The 23,312-nt window shown below is 42.3% G+C and overlaps 6 protein-coding genes across 6 annotated transcripts; 3 read left to right on the forward strand and 3 right to left on the reverse strand.

Moving 5' to 3' along the window:
- Positions 1-295: 295 nt before the first annotated feature.
- Positions 296-1,378, reverse strand: INS49_004658 (uncharacterized protein; the record flags this gene model as incomplete). The annotated part of the gene is made up of 5 exons (XM_043165446.1): positions 296-546; positions 605-654; positions 727-956; positions 1,011-1,258; positions 1,342-1,378. 5 exons carry the CDS (start codon positions 1,376-1,378, stop codon positions 296-298), a joined length of 816 nt encoding a protein of 271 aa, XP_043018161.1.
- Positions 1,379-4,599: 3,221 nt separating this feature from the next.
- Positions 4,600-7,568, reverse strand: INS49_004659 (uncharacterized protein; the record flags this gene model as incomplete). The annotated part of the gene is made up of 5 exons (XM_043165447.1): positions 4,600-5,059; positions 5,119-6,260; positions 6,332-6,519; positions 6,807-7,216; positions 7,312-7,568. The coding sequence occupies 5 exons, from the start codon at positions 7,566-7,568 to the stop codon at positions 4,600-4,602; spliced, it is 2,457 nt and encodes an 818-aa protein (XP_043018162.1).
- A 2,131-nt stretch (positions 7,569-9,699) lies between these two features.
- INS49_004660 (uncharacterized protein) lies at positions 9,700-11,324 on the forward strand (the record flags this gene model as incomplete). The annotated part of the gene is made up of 3 exons (XM_043165448.1): positions 9,700-10,117; positions 10,171-10,873; positions 10,958-11,324. The coding sequence occupies 3 exons, from the start codon at positions 9,700-9,702 to the stop codon at positions 11,322-11,324; spliced, it is 1,488 nt and encodes a 495-aa protein (XP_043018163.1).
- A 2,392-nt stretch (positions 11,325-13,716) lies between these two features.
- Positions 13,717-14,837, forward strand: INS49_004661 (uncharacterized protein; the record flags this gene model as incomplete). The annotated part of the gene is made up of 2 exons (XM_043165449.1): positions 13,717-13,774; positions 13,846-14,837. The coding sequence occupies 2 exons, from the start codon at positions 13,717-13,719 to the stop codon at positions 14,835-14,837; spliced, it is 1,050 nt and encodes a 349-aa protein (XP_043018164.1).
- A 720-nt stretch (positions 14,838-15,557) lies between these two features.
- On the reverse strand, positions 15,558-16,519 carry INS49_004662 (uncharacterized protein; the record flags this gene model as incomplete). Its single annotated transcript, XM_043165450.1, has 2 exons — positions 15,558-16,136; positions 16,202-16,519. 2 exons carry the CDS (start codon positions 16,517-16,519, stop codon positions 15,558-15,560), a joined length of 897 nt encoding a protein of 298 aa, XP_043018165.1.
- Positions 16,520-19,287: 2,768 nt separating this feature from the next.
- INS49_004663 (uncharacterized protein) lies at positions 19,288-22,211 on the forward strand (the record flags this gene model as incomplete). The annotated part of the gene is made up of 3 exons (XM_043165451.1): positions 19,288-19,336; positions 19,409-19,644; positions 22,203-22,211. 3 exons carry the CDS (start codon positions 19,288-19,290, stop codon positions 22,209-22,211), a joined length of 294 nt encoding a protein of 97 aa, XP_043018166.1.
- Between the last annotated feature and the right edge of the window lie 1,101 nt (positions 22,212-23,312).

A 23,312-nucleotide genomic window follows, 5' to 3' on the forward strand; every position in this document is an offset into this window, starting at 1 on the left:
GGGTTCTAATGCGCGTTTAGGAATACAGACGAGGAAAAGACAAAATACAAACAGACAGCTATTCTCAGACTCCGGGTTACTCTCGGATGTGGTCAGGAGAGAAACGGCAGAGATCGGCTCTTGTGGTAGGTGGCAAAGCAGAATCACATCAGGCAATACCCATCCGTTGCCGCCTAGTGTCACACACTATTTGCGGTATTCAAGTGAACACGAAATCAAGCTGCTTAAACTAGGTATTCAAACACTGTATACTAAGCAATATCACATGGCACCTCCTGAGTGATCTGACCTAGCTTCAGCAGGACAGAGTCATTCCGCCGTCCAAGACTAGACTCGTCCCAGTGGTAAAACTGGATCTTGCACTACAGAGGAAAATGGCAGCGTCGGCTGCCTCCTCCGGCCGTCCCAGGCGGCCCAGGGGCATGGTGGCCAACAGTGCCTTCTCCAACCCTGGTGCCACATCCGTCGCCCGCCGGGTCATTGGCGTGTCTGTCCAAGTGGGACACACGCAGTTGACCCGGATGCCAAGGGGCGCATTGTCAAGGGCTGCGCCTTCGTCAGAAACCAATCACAGCGGGCCACTCAGACTTTTGAGGTCACTCACCGGCGGTCTTGGTGATACCAGAGATGGCATGCTTGCATGTTGTGTACTGGCTGGTTTGAGTTAGAACCTTCTCTGCCAGCTGTTTATATGTTCTTGACCTTTCCGAGAAAATCGAGACTTACACCATGTTGGAAACTGCCATGAACTCCGAGACAGAAGACAAGTTAACGATAGATCCTCTGGTTGTGCCTCTTGTTGGATCGGTGGCACTCGCTTGTCGTCGCTCTTGAGTTTTCATAACTGCTGAGACCAAGCTGGTAAACAGGAAGGTTCCGTTGACACTCACATCAAGCAGGCGTTTGATATCAGCGAAGCTGGCCTCGGCTATCGGATCGAATGTTCCGCCAGGAATCTGAATAGGGATTAGACATAGACAAAAACCATCAGGCTCCATCAAAGGACTCACACTAGCGGAGTGGACTGCGTAGTCAATACGACCAAGGTATTTGACGGCATGGGCGACGGCCGTCATGACAGATTCCTCGACACTGATGTCGACCCGGACGACATCGACTCGAAATTCCGGATACTTAGCAAGAACCTTAGCTTGATTAGCCGTCTCCCGAGCTCCCTCCAGGTTGATGTCAGCCACGATCAAACCCTTGGCCCCCTCTTTGGCAAAAGCTAGGCAGCAGGCTCTGCCGATACCGCTCGCTACACCATGTATTAGCGATCATTCATGATTGAAGCTTGGAGCATAGCAAATACAATAGAGTGTTGGGGTTAATGCGCCTTACCTCCACCAGTAACGAAGGCATAGCCTGTGATTTCCATTTTGCTGTGCCCGGTTGTTGAGAGAACGACATGCGCAAGGGTTCGAGTTGAGAGGTGGGGAGGGAAATGCGCCGAATATAAGATGAAAATTGCTATTTCAAGAATGATGGAGAACTTCAATTGTGGCTGTCCGCCAACCAAAAACATCGAAGGAGAGTGTTGGTGTTTAAAGCCAACATGCAGATAGAGTGGGTTGCATTCCATCGCCTCAAGCATGCAAGGAGTGGAATCTTGACTTCGTGCTATGCAAGATTGCACTTAGATCTCTTGCTCAGTGGCCTTGGCTAGGTACCTCGCCTTACCAATGCAATACCTGTTCCTCATTTCATAGGTCGGTTTAAAGCTTGTGTAGTGGCGATGCTGCCTTTGGTGGTATGCTAACGGCTGTGCCGCAGTTAGTTTCTTGATGGACCGACTCACAAGCGACCAACAAAGAATCGGCTTAGCCAACATGAGAAGTTGAGCGGTAAACAGTCCCACAGCAAGCACTCATAGGCGGGGTCGACCTTCTTTTTTCTGTCTCCCATTACAGACGCCAGCACGTGGAAAGTTGTGAGAGTCCGTTGTGGTATGATGTGTGATGGAAACTGTAATTATAGCTCTGGATTAGTTGCTGTGACACATGTTGCCATCTTAATCTGCGCTGTGATGGTTTAAGGTCTCTGACGTGTATATTTCAATAGGCGAAAGTAACCGAAAACATTCTGTAAGAGACTACTAGTGGTGAACATCGCTTGCAAGTGACGTTAGCTAGGTAGTAGACATTAATGCATCCGTTCAATATGTGAGAAAGTCCACGGACGTTCCCTGTACCGTATGAGCAGAGCTTTAGTTCAGACATAGATCACATCCTAAGAGATAAGAGTTCATACTGCGTCTCGAACAAAATGGAAGGTGCATATGGCAATTGTGGCACAAATACCCGGTCAACTCCGTGGTATCATTTGTGGAGTCAGCGTACGCCCACCCAGCTTCCACAGTACGCCCACCCAGCTTCCAGCGTTGGCCCACCCAGTATAAGGAAATTAGCTATACGCGCTATAAAATATTAATACTATGGGGTTATTAATAAAGCATAGCTATAGCTATTTTAAAGGGGTCTTATAGCTACCCCTTTATTTGCAACTTAAAAGTTACTTTTACCCTTCTCCCCTCTGCCCCCTCGGCGCCCTCGGCGGCCCTCTGCGCCCTCGCCGCCCTCTGCGCCCTCTGCGCCCTCTGCGCCCTGGGCGCCCTCGCCCCTCTGGGAGCCCTGGGGCCCTCTGGGCCCTCTGGGCGCTCTGGGGGCCCTGGGCGCTCTGGGGGCTTTTGGGCGCTTTAAGCTTTTTAGGCTTATATTTTTAAAGTATTACTTAAATTAAAAAATAGCTACCCTAGCTTTTTATATATAAGGTAAACTTAAAAAAGTATTTAATCTTATTAATATAATATTAAAAAAAGGAAATATTAGGTGGGCCAACGCTGGAAGCTGGGTGGGCGTACTGTGGAAGCTGGGTGGGCGTACGCTGACTCTCATTTGTGGGCCTCAAGACAGGTATGACACAGAGCCAACTCCGAACAAATCGTAAATTGAAACATTTCGTCAATTCCTGGACTCGTTCAGGTCTGCACAGGGTGTTTTCTAGCATTCTTACATTGCTTTTACTTCTACACTTCGTGTTAACGGCTGCTGAAACTGTCCTAGTGGCGCCGTTGTGCCACACAGGATTCCTTCCCTGCACGTTGCACTATCAGCTGAACATCCCTTTATGCAAGTAAAAATTGACGGGATCCCTCGTGACCCCTTAAGTCGTGTCAATGGGCCAGGGACTGCGCGGGGTCTGCGGCCTGTGTCAAGAAATAATTTATTCTTTCCTTAATTAAACCTATATTATTATAATATATTTAAGATAAAATGTTATAAATAAGCTATCTTTTTCTTTCTTATTTTTACTTTTAAAAGTTGGTATTGTTTTTATGGTAATGCATAGATAAGAAAGGAGAGTTAAGGGACCCTTTGCCAACTAGGATAATAAATTCCACCCTCCCCAGTAAAGAAAATCTATTAATATACCCCATAACGGCTAACAGTCTTTTTGCTAAGAAATTAATGTTTTTAAATAACTTAATTACTTTTAAAATAAATATTTACTTTAAGCTGGTAATTAAATTTTAAAAGGGTTGGTTAAAGTAAGGATGGATAATATTAGTAGGCATTATTAAGCATTTCTTAAGGCCCAACCTAATACTCTTTATATTCCTTAAAAATAAGCAAAATGCTTTTTTTAAAAGATAATTTTAAAGTTAAAAGAGTTAAGACTTCTAGGTGGGACCGCTAGCTATTTTAGGATATGCTAATAGATTTTCTTTACCGGGGAGGGTGGAATTCATCATTCCGTTCGCTAACGCCACGGAAGTCACGAATTAGGCTTCTTTGTCAGGTTTCCCTGTACACGATCCTGAACTCTTTTTCGCTAGCCTTGGAGAATGTAACTGCCCTGGGCTCCGTCCAGCAGCGGACCACCTATCACTCCATCGAGATGCTGCGACAAGCTGTCCGGTGCCAGGCCGATCCCACCTTGGATGTTACGTATCCATTGCCCAGCAGCCCGGACACACCCGCCACACTGGGATGGGGAACTTCGCACATTTGTAGAAATTACGACAAGCTCTTCAAGTGGTCGGAGAAGAATCGCGCTGATGATAGCACGGGTCTTGAGGTTGTGTATGGCTACACTACATAGAAAATCGACAATGCTACACGAGAAGCTCTCTCCATGGGACCGCCTTACTCAACAGACGTAGTCTCGGTGTACAGAGACAGCTGTGTAAGAAAAGAAGCTTTTAAGGAGAACAAGGGTCTCCTGCAGCCCCTGATTACTGCATGCTTAGCCCTTGACCTGTAGTCGGAGAATGGCTATCAGGAATCTGGGCACCGGCCAACCTAAGCAGGAGGGTTTGGCTACTCAGAGCTTCTCATTCCCAGTTTACCAGCTCTGTAATGCACGCTGATATACACCAGCCGCTTTCACCACCACAGCTAGCCGCATCTCATGTGTTCGCCTCTGTGTTGTGCATCGAATTGAAGAGGTCTGTGAGATGGGCGAGTTCGAGTTAGAACAGTTCGTAAGATTCGGCAGTGGCCAGTTCTTTAGAAAAGGAAAGCTTGGCTGTCCAAAAGTCCTTTTTAGAGATATCATTAATGGTAGAAACTGAAGTACATGTAGGATAGGCTCTAGTAATCATCCAGCCCCTGATGGCACGAGCTTGACTGACCAAGCCTTTCCACCATCCGAAGTAGCTTCCATCGTGGCGCGATACTGCTGCTCATTGTCCACTAGATCCTTCAGTGTCAGCTCCCTTGTCCTCTGAAGGCTTTCGATCTCATCCAGCCGCTCTAGAGTAGCATGGAGGTGCTCATCGAAGCCTTCGGCGCTGCACACCTCCTTCATGGCCCAGTACATCGCCACTGAATCTGCCTGGACCATCCCATCTGGGTCGATGGTGAAGATATTGTTGTGGTGTGGCATCTTCACCCATTCGGAATTCGTGATCAACTCCCTCGCCTTGTGCAATGGAATCTGAGGCAGCCTCCCATCGTACGTCCCAGCTGCTCTCATGGCTTCCTCTTTTTCTATCAGTGCTTTTGCGAGAAGCATGGCAGCTGAAGAGAGATCCTGTTCATTTTCAGCGCCGGGGTCCCTACATGACAGTTGTTAGCAATAGTCGTTTGTATGGCCAGATCCTCAAATAACACCTACATGTCAGCCCCCAGAATCCAGCACTTGTTCAACAGCCAGCGCTTCTCCTTTTCGCAGATGGTGTTGCAAGTAGTGATCATGTCTGGAGATTTTGCCGCGCGGGTGAGGAAGCTGAGCCGGCCGCCGATCTTGCTATAGACCTGCTCCAGGATACTCGTCGGGACGTCCTCCCCGCGAAAAGTCTTGCGGAACTCTCTCAGGGACTCGATGGCGATGTTCTTGGGGATATCGCGAACAGGCGTCACCCGGAGACGAGTCGCCTGCCACATCAGCCGCTCCGTAGTCCAGTAGTCATCGCTGTTGAACACCACAGTCACCAGATTGCTCGCCGCCCAGAGCTCGGCGCGCTGCTGGATCAGCTCCAGCAGGTCCTGGCCGTCCTCGTCGTCCCGGATGAGGTGCGCCCCGGTGATGATCAGGACCAGCGGCTTCCCGACCTTCTCCTTGCGCCTCAGCGCGATCTTCTCCATCTTGTTGAAGGCGCGCTCGATGTCCAGCAGGGCGGTCGTGTCGCGCGGGCCCTTGAAGCTGAAGAGGCTGCCGACGTAGTCCTCGTGGAACTCGAAGTCGAGCGCCTTGCCCAGGCGCACCCTGAAGATCTCGGGGTCGCCGTGCGCCTCGAACATGGCGACTCCCTCGCCGCCAATCTTGCCCATCGCCTTGAGCAGCATTGAGGTTTTGCCTGTCCCCTTCTCGCCCGTGATTAGGTGATATTGACCACGGAGGGACCCGTCGACTATCTTGTCGATGATGGCTTGCTCGTCGCGCGGGATCCAGTCGTTGTCTTCGAAGGTCTCTGCTTGAAACAGCTCGGCGTGGGATCCATCTGATTTGACGTGACGGCTCAGAGCGGCTATCTCAACAGAGGAATATCCCAATGCGAAGGCATTCTCCATCTTGGTCAGCACGTGAGATTTGTAGTAGGCATTGTACGAGTAGCCTGCGATTCCTAGGATGAGAATCGAGCCGAAGGCGGTCGCGCAACCCTCTATCATCTTAGAAGCAGCCGTCCTCCAGACGGGGCCCGTGTCTTCGCCATAAGGAGGATCCCCTGACCCTGAGGCTGCATATACGCGCGAAACCGGTCTGTCGTCTTTCGCCTTTGAATTTCTGAGCATCGGCCACCGGGCAGTACGAGTCGTCTGTCATCCTAAGTCAACAACAACGGGAGTGAAGGGAGGTGCCCATGTGTCGGCTGGGCTCACGCGCTTACGGTTTGGCGCCTCGCCAGCCGTACAGTTCCGCGCATATCGGCAGCGTCAGCGTGCACCTGATCTTCTTCCTTGACGTTCCAAACGCCCACCTGTGATGCCTTACTAGGCTCCACGCGCTGTGAATAGTCAATGACAGATGGTTGCTGTTGGGTAAACGTTGAAGCTGACAAAAAAGCCACATCTTGGCCTGCTTGGCGTTTAGTTCAACAAAGCCTGAGGTGGCAGTGCAAGCAAGCCCCACAATCCTTACATAGTCACCCCTTATGACGATTTACCCCCCGAACCTGAGAGCAGCAATTTGATGTCAAATTTGCTGGTATGGATCAACTATAACACATAAAACTTCACCTCATTCTGAAATAAACTATATACACAGGATAGCAGCCACGCTGGGGCTCTCCACTGTTCGGCCTCGACACGGTACTTCTTGGCATTGACCGCCGCAAGCAAGTTGGCTCTGGCTTAGCACCTAACCAGAGATGGTGTACTTGGAGTTTCCACCTGCACTTCCCCAGCCCTCGGTCGCAAGGACCTGGTAGTTCATGCTGGACCCCAGTTTGAGGCCCGCCTTGGCCCACGCATCAAAGTGGCACTTGGTCGTGACGGTGCCGCTGCCGGGTCGCGCCGATTGGCGGTTCGAGATGTACTGCCAGAAGGTGGCCGTGCCGGAGATGGACGGCTGGTTGACCTGCTGGTGCTTCCAGATGTCGTAGGTGGCGCCGTCGCAAACCACGCTGCCGACCTTGGTGCCCTGGGCAGAGCCCGCGCCGTTGTTGGTGTACTCCTGAATGTAGTACTCGATCAGGGGGTTTGTCGTCCACCCATAGACTGACACTAGGACGGTTCCAGCGGTGGCGCTGGTGGAGCCGCTGAAGGTGATGTTCCTGCAGGGCGGTTCATTAGCATCGACAGCACCAGCCTCAATTCGCCAAGCCCCCTCCAGACCCGGAGCGAAAGTGATTTCCCGGGCTGTGCTTACCTGTTCGTCCCGGTGCTCCAGCCCTTGCCGACTACAAAGTCTCCGGCACCGGAGAAGGAAACGGAGTACCCATTGCTCGCAGGAGAGAAGTTGACAGAGCCGCTAGTCACGTAGTTCTGGTTGTAGTTCTGGCGACGGGCGAGGCTGTCACCGCCGAGCTGGAAGTCCGGGCTGTCGAGGGACGGCTCGGCTGCAGGGGCGGCAAGTGCCCCAGTGAGCGCAGAGATGGCAACGACGAGCTTGGTAAAGGTGAACATTTTGGGTGTGCGGTATTCGACTTGTAGAGGTTGGTGATCTCTCGGCAAGAGTCTGGGCATGCGCCAAGTTCGCCTTGGCCGACTTTTATCATCGTGCGGCTCTCTCAGCCCCTCAGCTGTAATAACTGGATAAAAAGGTGGCGTATACCCTCTCGTAAATTCAACACGTAGTACGCGGTTGCTAGCGTCCGTGTCCATCTCTCGAAAGGGCCCTCGCCGTGTGACGTGCCGGAACCCTTGTCCCAGTCCAACTAATGAGAAACGTTGACCCATTTAACCGTTTTACCCTTTCGCCTTCACCAGACCAACAATGACGGCTAACAGGGGTGCCAAAGCTCAATGTGGAACGGCGTTAGTGGCTCCGTCGTAATTAACCTCAAGTGCAGCTCTGTGCATTGAACCGGTAGTCACGCGGCAGCAAGCCCAAAGCACGCTGTAGGCATGGAACTGAATTTCATTGACGTTTACTTGCCAGGTTCAGCGGACGAGAGGACTCTATACAAAGCCCTTCGACCGGCTACCACCAAAAAAGGACGGTAGTGTCTGCATATGGCCGGATAAAGGGTCTCGATGACCGGAATGCTAAAATCGCTGTACCAGAAAGGCTGACTCGGCTCCGAACGCATCGGGTATAGTAGGCTTACAAGCCCTGTTTCAGGAACAGTAGGAGCTTGATTTTTTGGACAGGCAGCACAGGCAGCTCCATGTATACTTATATTTGTGTAGCTGAATTGAGCCTTTGTATTTCAGCAAAATTAAGCCTGTATTAATCTGACCAGGTATCTTGAAAGTATGTGGATATAACAACAGCGATTTACATTTTAGGTTTAATTTGCTGAAGAGATGAGTAGATCTGGTGATATAGACAGACGCCCCTTCCACGTTTTCACCATGACGCCATTCGTACGTTTGGTAGCCCATCGGGATCCCAATTCGCTCGTAGACATTTTCATTTCTCCGGACTTCATCAAGCTGTCTCTCAAGATTTCGGAGTTCAGGCGGGCCGAGCACTAGGCGCACTCTTTCTCCAGGTCATCCACTTCGACAGCACATGTGGGCATGTTGAATCCAAGACATACAAGCTTGTTCCCTGGCAATGAGCGAGGAAGTCTATCGTCGTCAGGCCTGCCTGGCACCATTATTTAAAGTTGTATAGTTTTTTAAATTTTCATGTAAATCTCTGTCACAACTCTGGTGTTAGCAAGTTACGCCGAGAACCTGAAGTGGATCAAGTGCAATGCGCGACACAATGAGCTGTGAGCCTCAGATTCATGGCTATGAAGGTTGGCGGTCAACAAATCTCATAAATAGCAATCCTATCCTCCTGTGCAATCCCAAATTTTAAATTGCTACATATTGTTCCGTGCCAAACTCGATGTCGGTCAGGAAATAGCTTCTCAAAGGGAAAAGACAATGAGCCAACAGAAGAGGAGGCCCTGATGCTTCGATAGCATGGAGCCCGAACAGCGATACGACCTGACGTTAGCTTGGAATGATTATGAGGAAAAGTGCAACCAAGACCTAAGATTGTGCAGAAGTCGGGTTTCTCTATACAATCTCTCTCTCTCTCTCTCTCTCTCTCTCTCTCTCTCTCTCTCTCTCTTTCTCTTTCTCTTTCTCTCTCTCTTTCTCTCACTCCCTCTGCTGCTGCAGGCGCACATTTAATTGAATAGCCAAGGCTCAGTTGCTGCCTAATTGCACGTGACTCCTTTCCCCGCCCAGATACCCAAAATGAAGCGAGGAAGAGACTCTCGTTTGTGATTTGCGAAAATACGTCGCTTTCTCCTGGTCTTCTTCATCGCTCTATTGTGGGACGCTCATCGCAAGCAGCGTCTTCACTCAAGCTCAAAGAGTTAGCGCCCCCCCCCCCAAGCTTCTTGCACATACGTCGACTTTTTCGACAAGGGAACACAGTCGCTGCCGAGGAGCAGCTGGTGAAGGCAACTATCACAGGTGCAGAAACCTAGGACAGCTTTCACGCCTCACACTCGTCAGCAGCCTATTCTGCAGGGCGGCAGCAGTTCTCAGCCGCGCCTGGCCGCACTACGGTGACCTACGGGCTTCCTAAGCCTTCTCCTGGACATGTGCGCCAGATCTAGCCTCTCCAACTCGGAATTCATGATTCATCACTATGGAGTCCGATATCTCGCGACACCGGTTGTGCATCTTTTGCCAGGGTATCAACTTGGAGGATATAAAGAGCTATGACGGATACTTCCACCAGCCGACCTGCCATGCCTTGATTAGCAGTGCGAATACATGTGATCTCTGCCAGTTAATCGTTGACCTCTTCAAACGATGCATCCACGAGCAGCGCCTAGCGACAAGTTCGATTAGAAGCCTTTCTCATGCCTGGCACCTTGGGCCCGTAAGGCTCTTTGCGGCCAGCCATGAGCTTGACTTGAACCCAGGCCTTTTCCAGCGACAAAAACGGGGCCGCGTGAAAGATAAGCTGCTATCCAAAAGGGTTGCTGTGACGTTAGGCATGGTCGGCACTGAGCTCATCTACGGGCCAGATTATCCAACTTTGCTCATGTTCGCCGATCCAGGTCGGTGACTCTACACGTCAGTATTAGTTGTCACCCTCGCTGACGAATAATAGGCTCGTTTGCAGAGTCCATGGGAGTTGTTGGGCTCTCGACCTCGGAGCGGGGAATTCAGGACGACCCGATTTGCGATTTCAACATATCGAGAATTGTTAGCTGGGCCAAGAACTGCGAACAGCATCACAGCGCCTGCAACGGGAACTTCCTCAGATCCAGTGGCCGTACGGTGGCTCCAAGGCGCCTGATAGATGTCGGCTTGTCCGGGCAGCCTGATGTTAGACTCGTAAGAACGGATGACCAGCCACTGAAGTACGCGGCTCTCAGTTACTGTTGGGGAACAAACCAGACCGGCTATATTACTACTACTGAGACCATCGGCCAAATGATGCAGGGCGTGTCTTTAGCACTTCTCTCTCAGACAATCCAGGATGCCGTCATAGTAGTCCGTAGGCTCGGACTCCGGTATCTTTGGGTAGATGCGCTATGCATTGTTCAAGGTCAGAATCAGAGTGCGGATTGGATGGATGAGATACAACGGATGGGCCATATATACAGCAACGCATATCTGACCATCAGTGCAACCTTAGCCAGTGCGGCTTCCCAAGGATTCCTTGCTCATCGTATCCGCTCCGGGGTCCCAATCGGTTTCAAGGTTAGTATGAACGGTCGATGCGAGGGAAGGGCCTTCTTCAGAGGGTGTTCGGGGATCGTCAGCTCGTTCCGGGAAGAAGTGGAGGACAGCCCCCTACTCAAGAGAGCGTGGGTCAGGCAAGAACGGATTCTCTCTCCCCGCACGGTAGACTTTTCTTGCAAGCAAATATACTGGACCTGCCGAATGACCAGACACTCGGAAGATGACCAGGAGGACAACGATGGATGCATGGAGGCTGCAGCTGTCATACACTGTCTCAGAGGCTTTGGTGTATCTCTGGGGCTGACCGGAAAGCAGAAGGACACAATCCAGGGGCTTTTCTTCAGGGCATGGGCCGACTTGATACAAGAGTACTCTGCGTTGCAGCTGACACATGAGAGTGACAGATTGCCCGCTCTCGCAGGGATTGCCGACATTGCAAGCCGGGTCGTCCCTGGCCAGATCTCTCTGGGATATGGGAAACCAATCTCTCTGCAGGCCTTCTCTGGCACCCCGCAAAATACCCGGCGAAACTCTCTGGCAATGCCAGTGTCCCTTCTTGGTCATGGGCTTCAGTGATTGGCCCGGTCAAAGCCGGCGGACACAATCCAGGACATTCGCGAGTGGAGCTACGTGGCAGCGGCACTCACAAAACTGGGAGGATGGCTTTGCGTCTGCTGGGCAGGGTCCATCGATGCACTGTGGACCTCGAGAAGCAGTTGCCTTCGCCGCCGTGCCGGAGTGATCGGAAATTGAAGGATCCGCCAGATGAGATTCCTACGTACACTTTCAGCCTCGAAGCTGCTGTTGGCCCTCGCCCTGTCGGCGCGAGATTTGCGAATGATTGCATATTTGACGGGCCAAGGGGAGACAAGTCGGTGTTTTACGCGCTGGGTATCGAAGGTGATACACTTGGTGGCTCAGACTGGCACTGCGGCCTGCTACTTACAATGCTAGATATTGAAGGCGCTGAGTGCTTCTATGAGCGAGTCGGGAGAGTATGGTCATCAGATCCTTTCTGGTACACTGCCCGGGATATTAGCTTGTCTTTGATCTGATACGGGTGACATGGCGGTGCTACCTGCCATGCCGGATTCAAAGGTGTTCAACTCTTTTATTCGCCGTCTCGAAAGGCGACCATCGCATCTGTGTTGAGAAACAAGAGAACAGATTTTCACGCAGAAAGACGAATAATATACATATACATCACACGCCTAGTACACTTACACCCAACACACCCAACACACCCACACCTAAAGCACCAAACCCTAGCATACCCACCACGAACACACTTATATCGAATTTATATACATGAGCATAGGTATATAAATTGGGTGTGGTTATAGGTATTAGGTGTGTGTATTGAGCTTTGATTAACTGTGTGAATATTATCTGAGAGGCATCTATATACTATCCGTTTTCTCTTGCACGAATATCCGTTTTCCTTCTTATCACCTCGCTAAACAATTCATCAACCCTTGTATACTATGACACTCCATGGCCTAGGCACTAATGCATCTCCATAACCACTTTAATATAATAACCTTAGAGTTTTACAAATAAATCTTTAATTTTTATTAATAAATATAATTAAGTTAGGGATAAGTATGAAAATGAATTTCTTTAAGGAAGCTATATTAAGTATTAATATTATATTATATTAACATTAATATCATTTCTCTTATATGTAAATCATGCAAGACACGCATTTTTCAATAATGTTAATGAATTGATTATATATTAATATCATTTCGGCATTATCTCTTAATGCCAACGTTATGCTTTCTAATACCCCCTTCCCCCTGGTAGGTACGCTAAAGTAGCAAGAGACTGTCGTTGTCAAAATATCATCAATGAATCAGCCAGCTCAAAGTGTCACAACATAACCACGTCGCGTCCTGGTGGCATGGAAACGAACGAGCAATACCTAATGATTTCTTTGATCACCTAGGTACTGCAAGTGGACTTAATACACAATCATCTCTTTCACCAAAGCGGCATGGTGTAAGCACAGTGAGAGCAGATTTCAAAATCATGGCATCAGACCCAACAGCTGTCATATTTATCACATTCAATACTCACATGAGATAGGCAAAATCCGCTTGCGACCAACAAACTCATGTAACTTTCTTTCACTAGATTCAAGTTAGCCGTACACTGCATTCAAGTTGGACAAATCAAAGCTTGCTATGCCCCCACGCCTGTAGCTACAGAAAGAAAAGAAAAGCGAGAAAAGCTCTCGGCGGCTGTGCTTGTAAAGACCGCCACAGACAGTGGAATGCCGAAACGCATTGCACGCGGCTGCGATCTTCGGAGTGCCTCTCGAACATCAATGCTACGTCGTTACGTCACTGCATACGCGTTTCAAACTCCTCAGGGGCTATCGAAGCAATGCCATGCAAGCTACAATCAGTACCTCTTCCAAACATCTTATGTGGCTGCCTTTTGCATCTTGCACTTGATCGTCCCGATCTGCCCTCTGCATGAATCGATCCATAATTCCTGGTATATGCGACCAGGGCCCGGCCCGCGGCTTTGGTTCCGGTGGACGGTTGACAGCTTGGCAAAACCTGATCGTTGCTCAAGTCTGGTCGCAAAGTTGGAACTATGCCTGGCTGCTTGTGGCTCCAGGAACACAGGTATCCACCTCCCTAGAAACTTTGTGACGCGTTTGTGTCTTCCAGTGGGAGTCTTGTGATGTCACCGGCAGCCCCCCACGTGTTCTGCATGACTGATGAACAGCGGTTGGCACCCTGATACGTTGCGATCCAGTTCTGATGAGACAGCAAGCTGTTGTCCACCAAGTACCCCCACAAAGTCTACTCAGGTACATAAAAGCTCACTTGCCAAGACTTGTTTCCCTTATTTTTCGTGATCACTATCTCGTGCATCAACCTTATGAACTGCTGTGGACCCAATCACTTACCCGTCCCACCCCACCCCCAGAACAAGACCCCAGTCAGCCTCCACGATGCCGATCTCGAACTATGGCCTGTGGAAGTGCACGGCTTCCAGCTGGAATGGCGAAGGTTGGTGCTCCTATACGCTGACAAAGGGGCGAGAATGCGCGCTGCAATCGTTGTACTGACCCAAATCCTAGCTAGTAGCACGCATGGGCACCTTGAGTTCACTGATGGCACCAACAACAACAAGACGTACGAGGCAGACGTCAACATCTCGTCCTCGGGAAGCGACACGCGCCTCGTCTATTGGTTTGTCTCCAACTTCAACCCGAAGCAGCCCTCCACCACCAAGCTCTCCTCCCTGGACAAGGGCTTCTCCGCGCAAAAGGGCAGCTCGTCTCTTGCACTTGATTTCCTTCGCGAGGGCTTTCTGGACCCCTCCGCCGGCACCTTGGTGTCACACGACCCTAGTGACCCAACCGAGAAGGGTGACATCAGCTCGTATGTCGATCCTATCATGAACCAGGCCGTGCAGGAGAAGGCGACCATGTACATCTGGGGCAGTCACTACAGCGACAGCAACGGCGAAGAGGGTATCCACGATATCCACATGAACCAGGGAGACTCGGGCAGCTTTGAGAAGGAGAATGGCACGTATCAGGATGGCGGAATTGTGATTCAGTCCGCAGATGGCTCTTGGCGCGGCATCTTTCTCGCATTCGCCACGGACACGCTCAAGACGGACGACAATGGAAACCCAGAGGGACAGACGTTTGCGCAGGCTCTAGGCGGCGATTCAAGCAGCAACACCGCCACGGACGATACAAAGCAGAGCCATGCAACCAAGGGCACAGTGGGCATCGAGGCTGCAGTGGTCAACCCAAAGGGTCCAGACCGCGAGGCCAAGAAGGGCAAACGGGAGAGGGTCTATGTGCAGAACCGCGGTGCCAGTGATGTGAGCCTCAAGGGGTGGAAGATTGAGAATGGGCACGGGCAGGGACAAACGCTGGGTGACGATGCACAGGTCAGCGCCCATAGCAAGCACTGCTTCGAGGTGTCCGAGGCGCAGCTCGGGAACAGAGGCGGTAAGATCGTGTTGAAGGACACCGATGGCCACACGGTCAGTGAGGTCAGCTACACGGAGAAGCAGGCGAGCAAGGAGGGAAGTCTACTGTACTTTACTAACTAAGCAATGTCGTTGGAGACCTGCCGTGGAGTGCCTTTGCATTCAGCTGCAGCATTTATCTTTTGAGAATGGATATTCACATCCATATAAACGGATGGGACATTCATACGCGCTGTAGCTAGTGTATGGTTAATGTCTCATCACACACCCATACCCTCAACACCTACATAACTAATGATTAAATAAATTAGGTGTATAGGTGTTAGGTATATGAATTAAGTGTGTGAGTTAGGTGTGCGAATTGGTTGTGTGAATTGAGTGTGGGTGTTGGTTTAGTGCTGGCGATGTATGGGTGTACCCTCTGTTTTTGCAGGTGCAAATATCCGTTCTCATTTACAAGAGTTTTAGGTTCAAGAGAGTACCACAGGACTAGGTTCAACAAAATAAATGAATGAATACCCTGCCATTAGACTATTCCTAGCACCATTCTCAGCCATGATAACTTAGTCAAAGCCACGCGGAAGTTTGATGTGGTGGGACACTCCTTTCACAAATGTTGTTCATGCTGCGACTTCGGTAACAAGAGCAGGGACGACTCCCATGCATGGAGTGCCGGAGGCAAAATTGTCATTGGTGACGTAAAAGTCCTCTGGCTTGGTTGTTGGAAACTTGAATTCGAAGCGTTGCACGACATTGCCAAGCAGCAGGTAGATTTCAGCCCAGGCAAGACTGAATCAAGATAATGATTAGTCTGCGTAACTCGCGGTGGATCGTGAAGGATCCTTACTGCATTCCAATGCAATTACGCGTTCCCTTCCCGAAAGGCACAACGGTCTTTTTGCCCAGACGCCATGGATTGGGATCCATCCATCGATCTGGGTTGAAGCGCTTGGGCTCCGGATATTCTTCCTCATTCTGGTGGAGCAAGTGTATGGTCATCCCGACGGGTGTGCCGGCCGGTATCCGCCAGTCTGCATAATTGAGGTCCTTGTCCTGGGCGATACGGGCACTGCGAGAGGCTATGCCGGGAGCTAGACGCGTGGCTTCCATAATAATAGCAGTCAAGTAAGGAAGCTGCTCGAGCGTCTCCAAGTTATGGTCGGGGGCAGCAGCAAGCTCGGCCCGTAGCTTTTGGAGGATCTTGGGGTCGCTGTAGATGTGGAAGCCCGCGATCCCCATGACCGCGGCTGTAGTCTCGAGCCCAGCGCCTGTTGTGGTGGACATTTCATCAAAGATTCGCTCAAATGACTTCTCGGGGGGCGGAAGTCTGGACTGCACGATTTCATGGACTAATGTGCGTGGACCGTCGTCATCTTGGGATACTGCCGCCTTCATGAAACTCTTGGTATCATTCATGGAAATCTGCACACTCACAAAATGCGTGTTAGCTGTTGACGAAGTCATGTATTCTGCCAATCAAGACTTACTATCATGAAGCGGAAGAACTCCTTCATGACAGGATCGGAGACTGCCATGATCCACCGAGGCGGGATGGACCGCATGGGGGGACCGAAGAAGCGTATGAACTTGGTGATACGCCACAAGAGACCGCCAGCCTGAGCGGCGACCACCATGCCGACATCAAAGTCCTCCTTTCCAAGATCTTTGTAATGCTTTCCAAATGTATACTCGTTGCCAACATCTCGCACGAATGCTATAAAGGCGGCACCGAGGTCCACGGTCTTCTGGGACGCGGCAAACCACGACAATCTGTCGAAAAGCGCATGAACATGTCTCATGATCATTTCTCGCTGGTTCGAAACCTTGAACTTTGAGAAGAATGGACTCAAGGGCAGACGACGATTCTTGTGGAGGGTGTGATCGGCCGTCCATATTGTGGCGCCTTTTGTCGCGAAGGCGTCGACCGACCAGTCGTACTTGTGCCATACTCCTTCCTGGCGGCTGTAGAGAGTGTCAAGGACGGATAGTAAGTCAGGGTCTGCACATTCGGCCCACCCCCTAATTCAGCCTACCAAAACGATCCTCCTCGCCACACCACCCCTTTAATTAAAGTTACTTTAAATTATTATTACTACCCATAATAATGCATTCCTCTATATTTATAATATTTTTAAAAGCATTTATTTCTGCTAAGTTATTTTTAATTATATTAGCATTAATTTATACCTTATATATATATTTAATTTTAATAAATATAAAGTTTAGGCTTATTTTAATCTTTCTTTTCTTTTAAAATGCTATAATTATTAATTTATTTTTAAAAACTTAATTTTCTTATAAAAGCATTATTAATTACTAATCTTTCTTATTATATTCTTTTTAAATCTTTTTAAAGAGTAATTATTAAGTTATAATTAAGTATTTTTATAAGTTATAATTAATAAAAGTAACCTATATTTCTTAAAATACTTTAGAAATTAAAAAAACTCTTTTTTATAACTTAATAAATATTAAAGTAATTAATTTAAATCTTTTAATTTTTATAATATTATTAAAAATAAATATAAATATCATTTTATTAAAGTTTTTAAATATAATTATATTTATTAATAATTTAGCTATATTAATTAGCTATAAATTAATTCCTTATTACTTAAAAAATATATGCTTTTCTTTAAATATTATAAATCTTATCTTTTAATAATAATAAAGAAATAATTACTTTTTAATATAAATATTATTAATATAAAGGTTTAAAAAACTTACTTTCTTTTTATATATTACTTTAAGGTTAAAAAATACTCTTAAATTAAAAGGTTATAATATATATAAGGTATATAGCAATAAATAAAAGTAATAAATCTTATATAAAAAGTATTTTTATATAAACTTTAAAGTATAATAGCTTTTATGCTTATTTATTATTAATAAATGCTATTTTTTAAAGGCATTTAGCTTTATTTAAGAAATTAAGATCTTTTATAGCTATTTAAGTATTATAGCGTTATTTATTTAACTATTTAATATTATTATAAACTCTTAATTTTTATAACCCTTAAGGGTCTTAAATTATTATTATTAAATTAACTTTCTCTTAAAAATAATAAAGAAAGGGTATAATTTACTTATTATAAAAATATACTTAAGAAAAAAGATTTATATATATAACTCATGGCTTTTTTAAATAATAACCTTCCTTTCTTTAAATTTTAAAATAATATTATTTTTCCCCTTACCCTTAGTTATATCTTTCTTATTAATATTATAATAATTTTTTAAGTAAATATTTATAATTACTAATAACTAAAAAAGGTTAAACTATTTCTTAATTATACTTATTTTTACTTTATTTACTTAGCTTAAAATTATTTAATAGCTTTATATACTTTAAATCTTAAAATTTTTAATAAAAAAAGCCCTTAGCTAATGCTTATTAAAGGATAATTAATATTTTTAAAAAGCAACTACTTAAATTATAAAAAACCTTATTTTAAAATATATTATTAATAGCCTTAATATTACTTAATTAATTACTTAATTAAATAAGTATATTTCTTAAGTTTATAATAACCTTATTTAAAATTTTAAAATATTTAAATAGCTTTAAGCATTATAATAATAATTATAAAGTATAATTTTTAAGATACCTTAATATAAAAAGGCCTTTTAAATATTAACGTTAATTTAAATCGCCTTAAATGCTATACTTATATCTTCTTTTACATATAGCTTTATAATTAATAAATAATAATATATTAAAAGTTTAAAGAGAAGAGAAAATTTCATTATAAAGAAAATACGTAATATATAATAGGGTGGACCTAACGCGCACGCGGGTGTAGAATGGGCCGAATCAGGGGGTGGGCCGAATGTGCAGACCCTGACTTAGTTGAAGATTTTCCCGCCAGGGCGCTTGATGTCCAGTGCTGCTTGCTAGGGACGATCTGCGGGCCTGCATGAAATCGTGGAATGCAACTGCAGTCGAAGGTTTGCAGAGACTATGAAGGATGACGGATCTGATAGCGGGCCAGTCATTAGTCCCAACACTCTGGACCACATGCAAGTGATGTCACATTACATTCGTGTTGGCTGAATTGTGGATCTAATGGGCTCATCACAGCGCTCATCAGACTGCCTGAATGCTTTCTACATGTCACCGGGCTTCTCTTCTCACTGAACGTATTTAAAGTTTTTGGATGGCGCTGCTCGTCAGCAGCAAGCTTCCGCACGTTTTTGCTTGCTTGGAAGCTACATCGCAGAACATCTTCTTGCGATGAGAAAAGCCTGTGCTGGGCTGTGTTGCATCGTGGCTTTCCCGACCTACAGGTCGGTTCGGCGCACCTGCGGCGCAGTCAGTACTAAGGTATATCCAAGGCTCAGAAAGTGTCTAGCATTGGCCCACCTCGTGGCTTGCAAAGATACCCTGCAAATGGCCCGATCAGGTAAGGCCTGGGCCGTTCTGTTATATCGAGGAGGTCAACATTTGATCTTATAAAGTCCTGTCCGAGCACATATTCACAAAAGTTTAATCTCTTCCGTTGCTGATTGCCACTTCTTAGGAGGATACAATTCATTCAAATCATCGAGAAACAATTCGACTAGTATTTCGCAGATGGCGTCCAAGTTGTCCCTCGATGGTGGCATCGCGTTTGGTGGCCGGGGTGAGCCAATTGTTTCTCGATTCCACTGCGAAATTTTACTGACAGTCTCTGAAAAGGCCGCATCCGGCATAGGCAAAGAGACTGCTCTCTCCTTTGCGGAGGCCGGTGTCGAAGCTGTCGTCTGCGCGGACCTCAATGAAGAAGGCGCAAAGCAAGTTGTTGAAGAGAGCAAGAGATATGCCAAACATGCAGGGTTTCGAGCCATTGCAGTCAGGTTGGACATCGCCGACGAGGAGAGTGTGAAGAGCCTTATTGCCATGACAGTCCAAGAGTTCGGACGCATCGATTTCGCAGTCAACAGTGCAGGGGTAGGTACTCTCATATGCAATCAATCGTTCCATTTTGGCGCTAACGACCTATATTTAACACCTTACACCTTTTTTATACGCACTTTTCAATTTTACTTTAATTTATTTAAAATATATATAAAAAGAAAGCTGCTTCTTTTTTAATTTTATTTCTTTTCTCTGCTATTAAATTGGGTATATGGAAGAGAAGAAATTTGCATTTAAATTAAAGTTAAAAATGACTTAAGTTAAAGAGGAATTGGAGAAAGAGTGAAATTAAAGAGTTATATTAAAATCACTAGTTTTAATAGTGTGAATTTAACTAAATCTATTTAAAATCACCACTACCTTAAAATTTTAAATTCTTCTTTAAAATTAAACATTAACATACCTTATATATTTAATACTCCCTCCACCCTCCTTAAATAAATATCAAAAGAAGCAGAAAAGAAATAGCTATCTTTTAATATAGGGTATAATTAAATTAAAAAAGTATTTATTATATAAAAGGTAAAAATAATTGAAAATGAAAGTATGATGGAAAAAGGGTGTGAGGTGTTATGTATAGGTTACTAGCGCCAAAATGGAACGATTGATTGCATATGAGCAGAGTTGTGACAGTATTAGTGTATTTATATTATGTATTTATATTAATACATAATACTGTATTTGTATTTATATTTGTAATACTGTATTTGTATTTGTATTTATATTATTAGAGGCTTTGTATTATGTATTTGTATTTGTATTTATATTTATATTATAGACCTTTGTATTAGTATTAATACAGTATTAATACATAATACAATATTTTAATAATTTAAAGTTTAATTAAGCTTATAATAAGTTTAATAAAATAAAGCTAAATTTAAGGATTATAAATTTATAATTATTATAATTTTAAGAATTAAATAAATTTAATAATAAATCATTTAATAATTAATAGTTTTTTTTAAAAGAAATAAAGCTTTATAAAGTTATAATAAAGGTTTTAAAAGGTTTATTTATTAATATTTTAAAATATATTATTTAAAATATATATAATAAATAAAGATATAAATTTATATAAATATATAAATTATAATATTATATATATATATATATTTTATATAAGTGCCCTTATATAGGTATTTATTAAAAGAAACATTCTTAATTATTTTAGCTAAAAACCCTTTTTATATATTTTTATAAAAATATAAAAGAAAATTATATATATAAAGGTAAAATAAGTTATTATTTTAAAAGGTTAAATTATATATTTAAGCTTAATATTAGTTAAAAAAACTTTTCTTTATAGGATTTAAATTTAATATATAATTAATAAATTTATATACTTAAATTAATATTATTATTTTCATTTTTTTAAACTTTCTCCTTTACTTATATTAATTTTTAATAAATTATTATTTAATATAGCTTTTAAATCTATATATTCTTTAATTTTAAGTGGTTTATCTTCTTTTTTTAAATTAATAGTAGTATATTTTAATATTAATAATTATTTTTAAGTAATATTTTATAAATTCATACATCGTTTAGTTATTATATTTATTCCTTTATTAAAATTTACTTTAATAGCAGCTAATGTAGCAGGTATAATTAAATATTTAACTATTAATATAAATAAGATTGGATAAGTTAATTTATTTAATTTTCACTATTTAAATATATTTATTTAATATAAAAATTAATATATTAATAATTAATAATTAATCTTTAATTTTAACTTATAGTATAAGGTTTTAATCCTTTTTTAAAATAATCTTTAATTTCGTTTTTAATATTTCTTCCCGTATCTTTATTAAAAGTATTAGGGAATAAAGATTTAAGTATATTTATTTTTTATTTATTTTTAATAGGTTTCTTTGGTAAAGTTTTTATTAATATAGTATTTAAATTAATATATATATTATTTTTATTTAATGTAGTTAATACTTTGGGTTCTTTTCCCTTATTTTTATATATTTTTATATATAACCTAATTATAGTTAGTTAAATTAATTTATTAATTTCTTTATTTATTTAAAAAGTAAAAACTTATATAGTAGCTTCTTTAATTATTAAAGATTCTAATATATTTATTTAGTAATTAGATAAATTAAGCTCTTTTTAAAGTATTTATATATTAAATTAAGGGTCGAATAACATAGCAAATAAATAAGGTTTATATATAGTAATATCATTATCTTTAAATTTAAAGTTATTTGGATAATATTAATTTAATTTATTTAACCCTGCAGAAATAGCTATAATAAAGCTTTTAGTAAAAGGGTATAAATAAACTTTAATAATTAATATAAGGTTAAATAATAAAATTATTAAACTTACTCTATCTTTTGTTCCTTAATTTAATTCATCTTTATAAAGTTGTTTAAAATCTAATAAAGTTATATATATTTTCTTTAATAAAGAAAAAATAATATTTAATATAGGGTATTGCCGGCCTTAAAGTAAAATAGTTAATGTATAAAAAGCATATAAAATATCTTTTAAATTAATTAATTATGTTTAATTAAATGATTTAATTTCGATTTCTTTTAATAAATTATGATTAAAATCTTGAATTAATTAATTTATAGGTCCCTTAAAATTTAATGCTATTTATATTATTTTTAAAGTTAAATTTTATTTAATATTAATATTTAATAAGTTATATTAGTAATTAATTAAAATAAAAGATTATATTATAACTTATAAATACTTAGTGGAATTAATGTTTTATTTTTATCTTATGGTAATTCTTTTCTTATTTTAAATTCTTATAATATTTTTAATTATCTTTTTTTAATTTCTTTATTACGTTTAATAATAATAGCTATTCATTAAACTTTATTAAGTAATCCTATTAAGAGAGATTATTAATATTAATATAAAATAAAACTTAAATATAAAGGTTTAATAAATACTTAATAGTTTTTTAAATATTTAATCTTTTTCCCTTTTACTTAATTTTAAAAAGTCTTTTGCTAATTTTAAAAATATAAATAATAATTCTATTTCTTTTAATTCTTTATTATTAATAATAGAAGTATTAAAAGAAGTAATAATAGCCTTTATAGCTAAGTTTATTATATAAGCAATACATTATATATTATACTTAAAATTATTACTTTCTTTTAAATAATAAGCAGCATTAAACTTATTTAAAAACATATTATTATTTCTTCCATTATTTCGCGTAATACTAAGATAAATTAGCATTTTAATTTATTTTATTAAACATTAAATAAATTCTATATATTACATATTTATTAATTATTAATAACGGTATTTCCAAGGGAATTAAAATTTCATTATATAAAACTTTATATATATATAAGCTATAATAAGCATTATTAAGAAACTCAAACCTTAAAATAATAAATTTAATAATTAGTATATTAATTAATTAATCAATAAATAAATAAATATATAAATAAATAAATAATACCTATTAAATGATAATTTAATTTAAATTTCTTATTAATAAAATTTATAATAACCCTTAAATAACCTATAGAATTAATTAAAGTCCATATATTTAGTTAAATAGATATTCCTTTATTATTATTTTTTTGTTTTTGTATTATTTCTTTAATTTTAGCAATAGCTTTATTATATTAAAGAAATAAGAAATAACGTAGTTTTTAATAATATAACTTAAGTATATTTTTATAATAAATTAGCTTAAATATTAAATTTATATATTA

Source organism: Diaporthe citri (assembly GCF_014595645.1).
Source record: "Diaporthe citri strain NFHF-8-4 chromosome Unknown scaffold_12, whole genome shotgun sequence".
NCBI classification, from domain to species: Eukaryota; Fungi; Ascomycota; class Sordariomycetes; order Diaporthales; family Diaporthaceae; genus Diaporthe; species Diaporthe citri.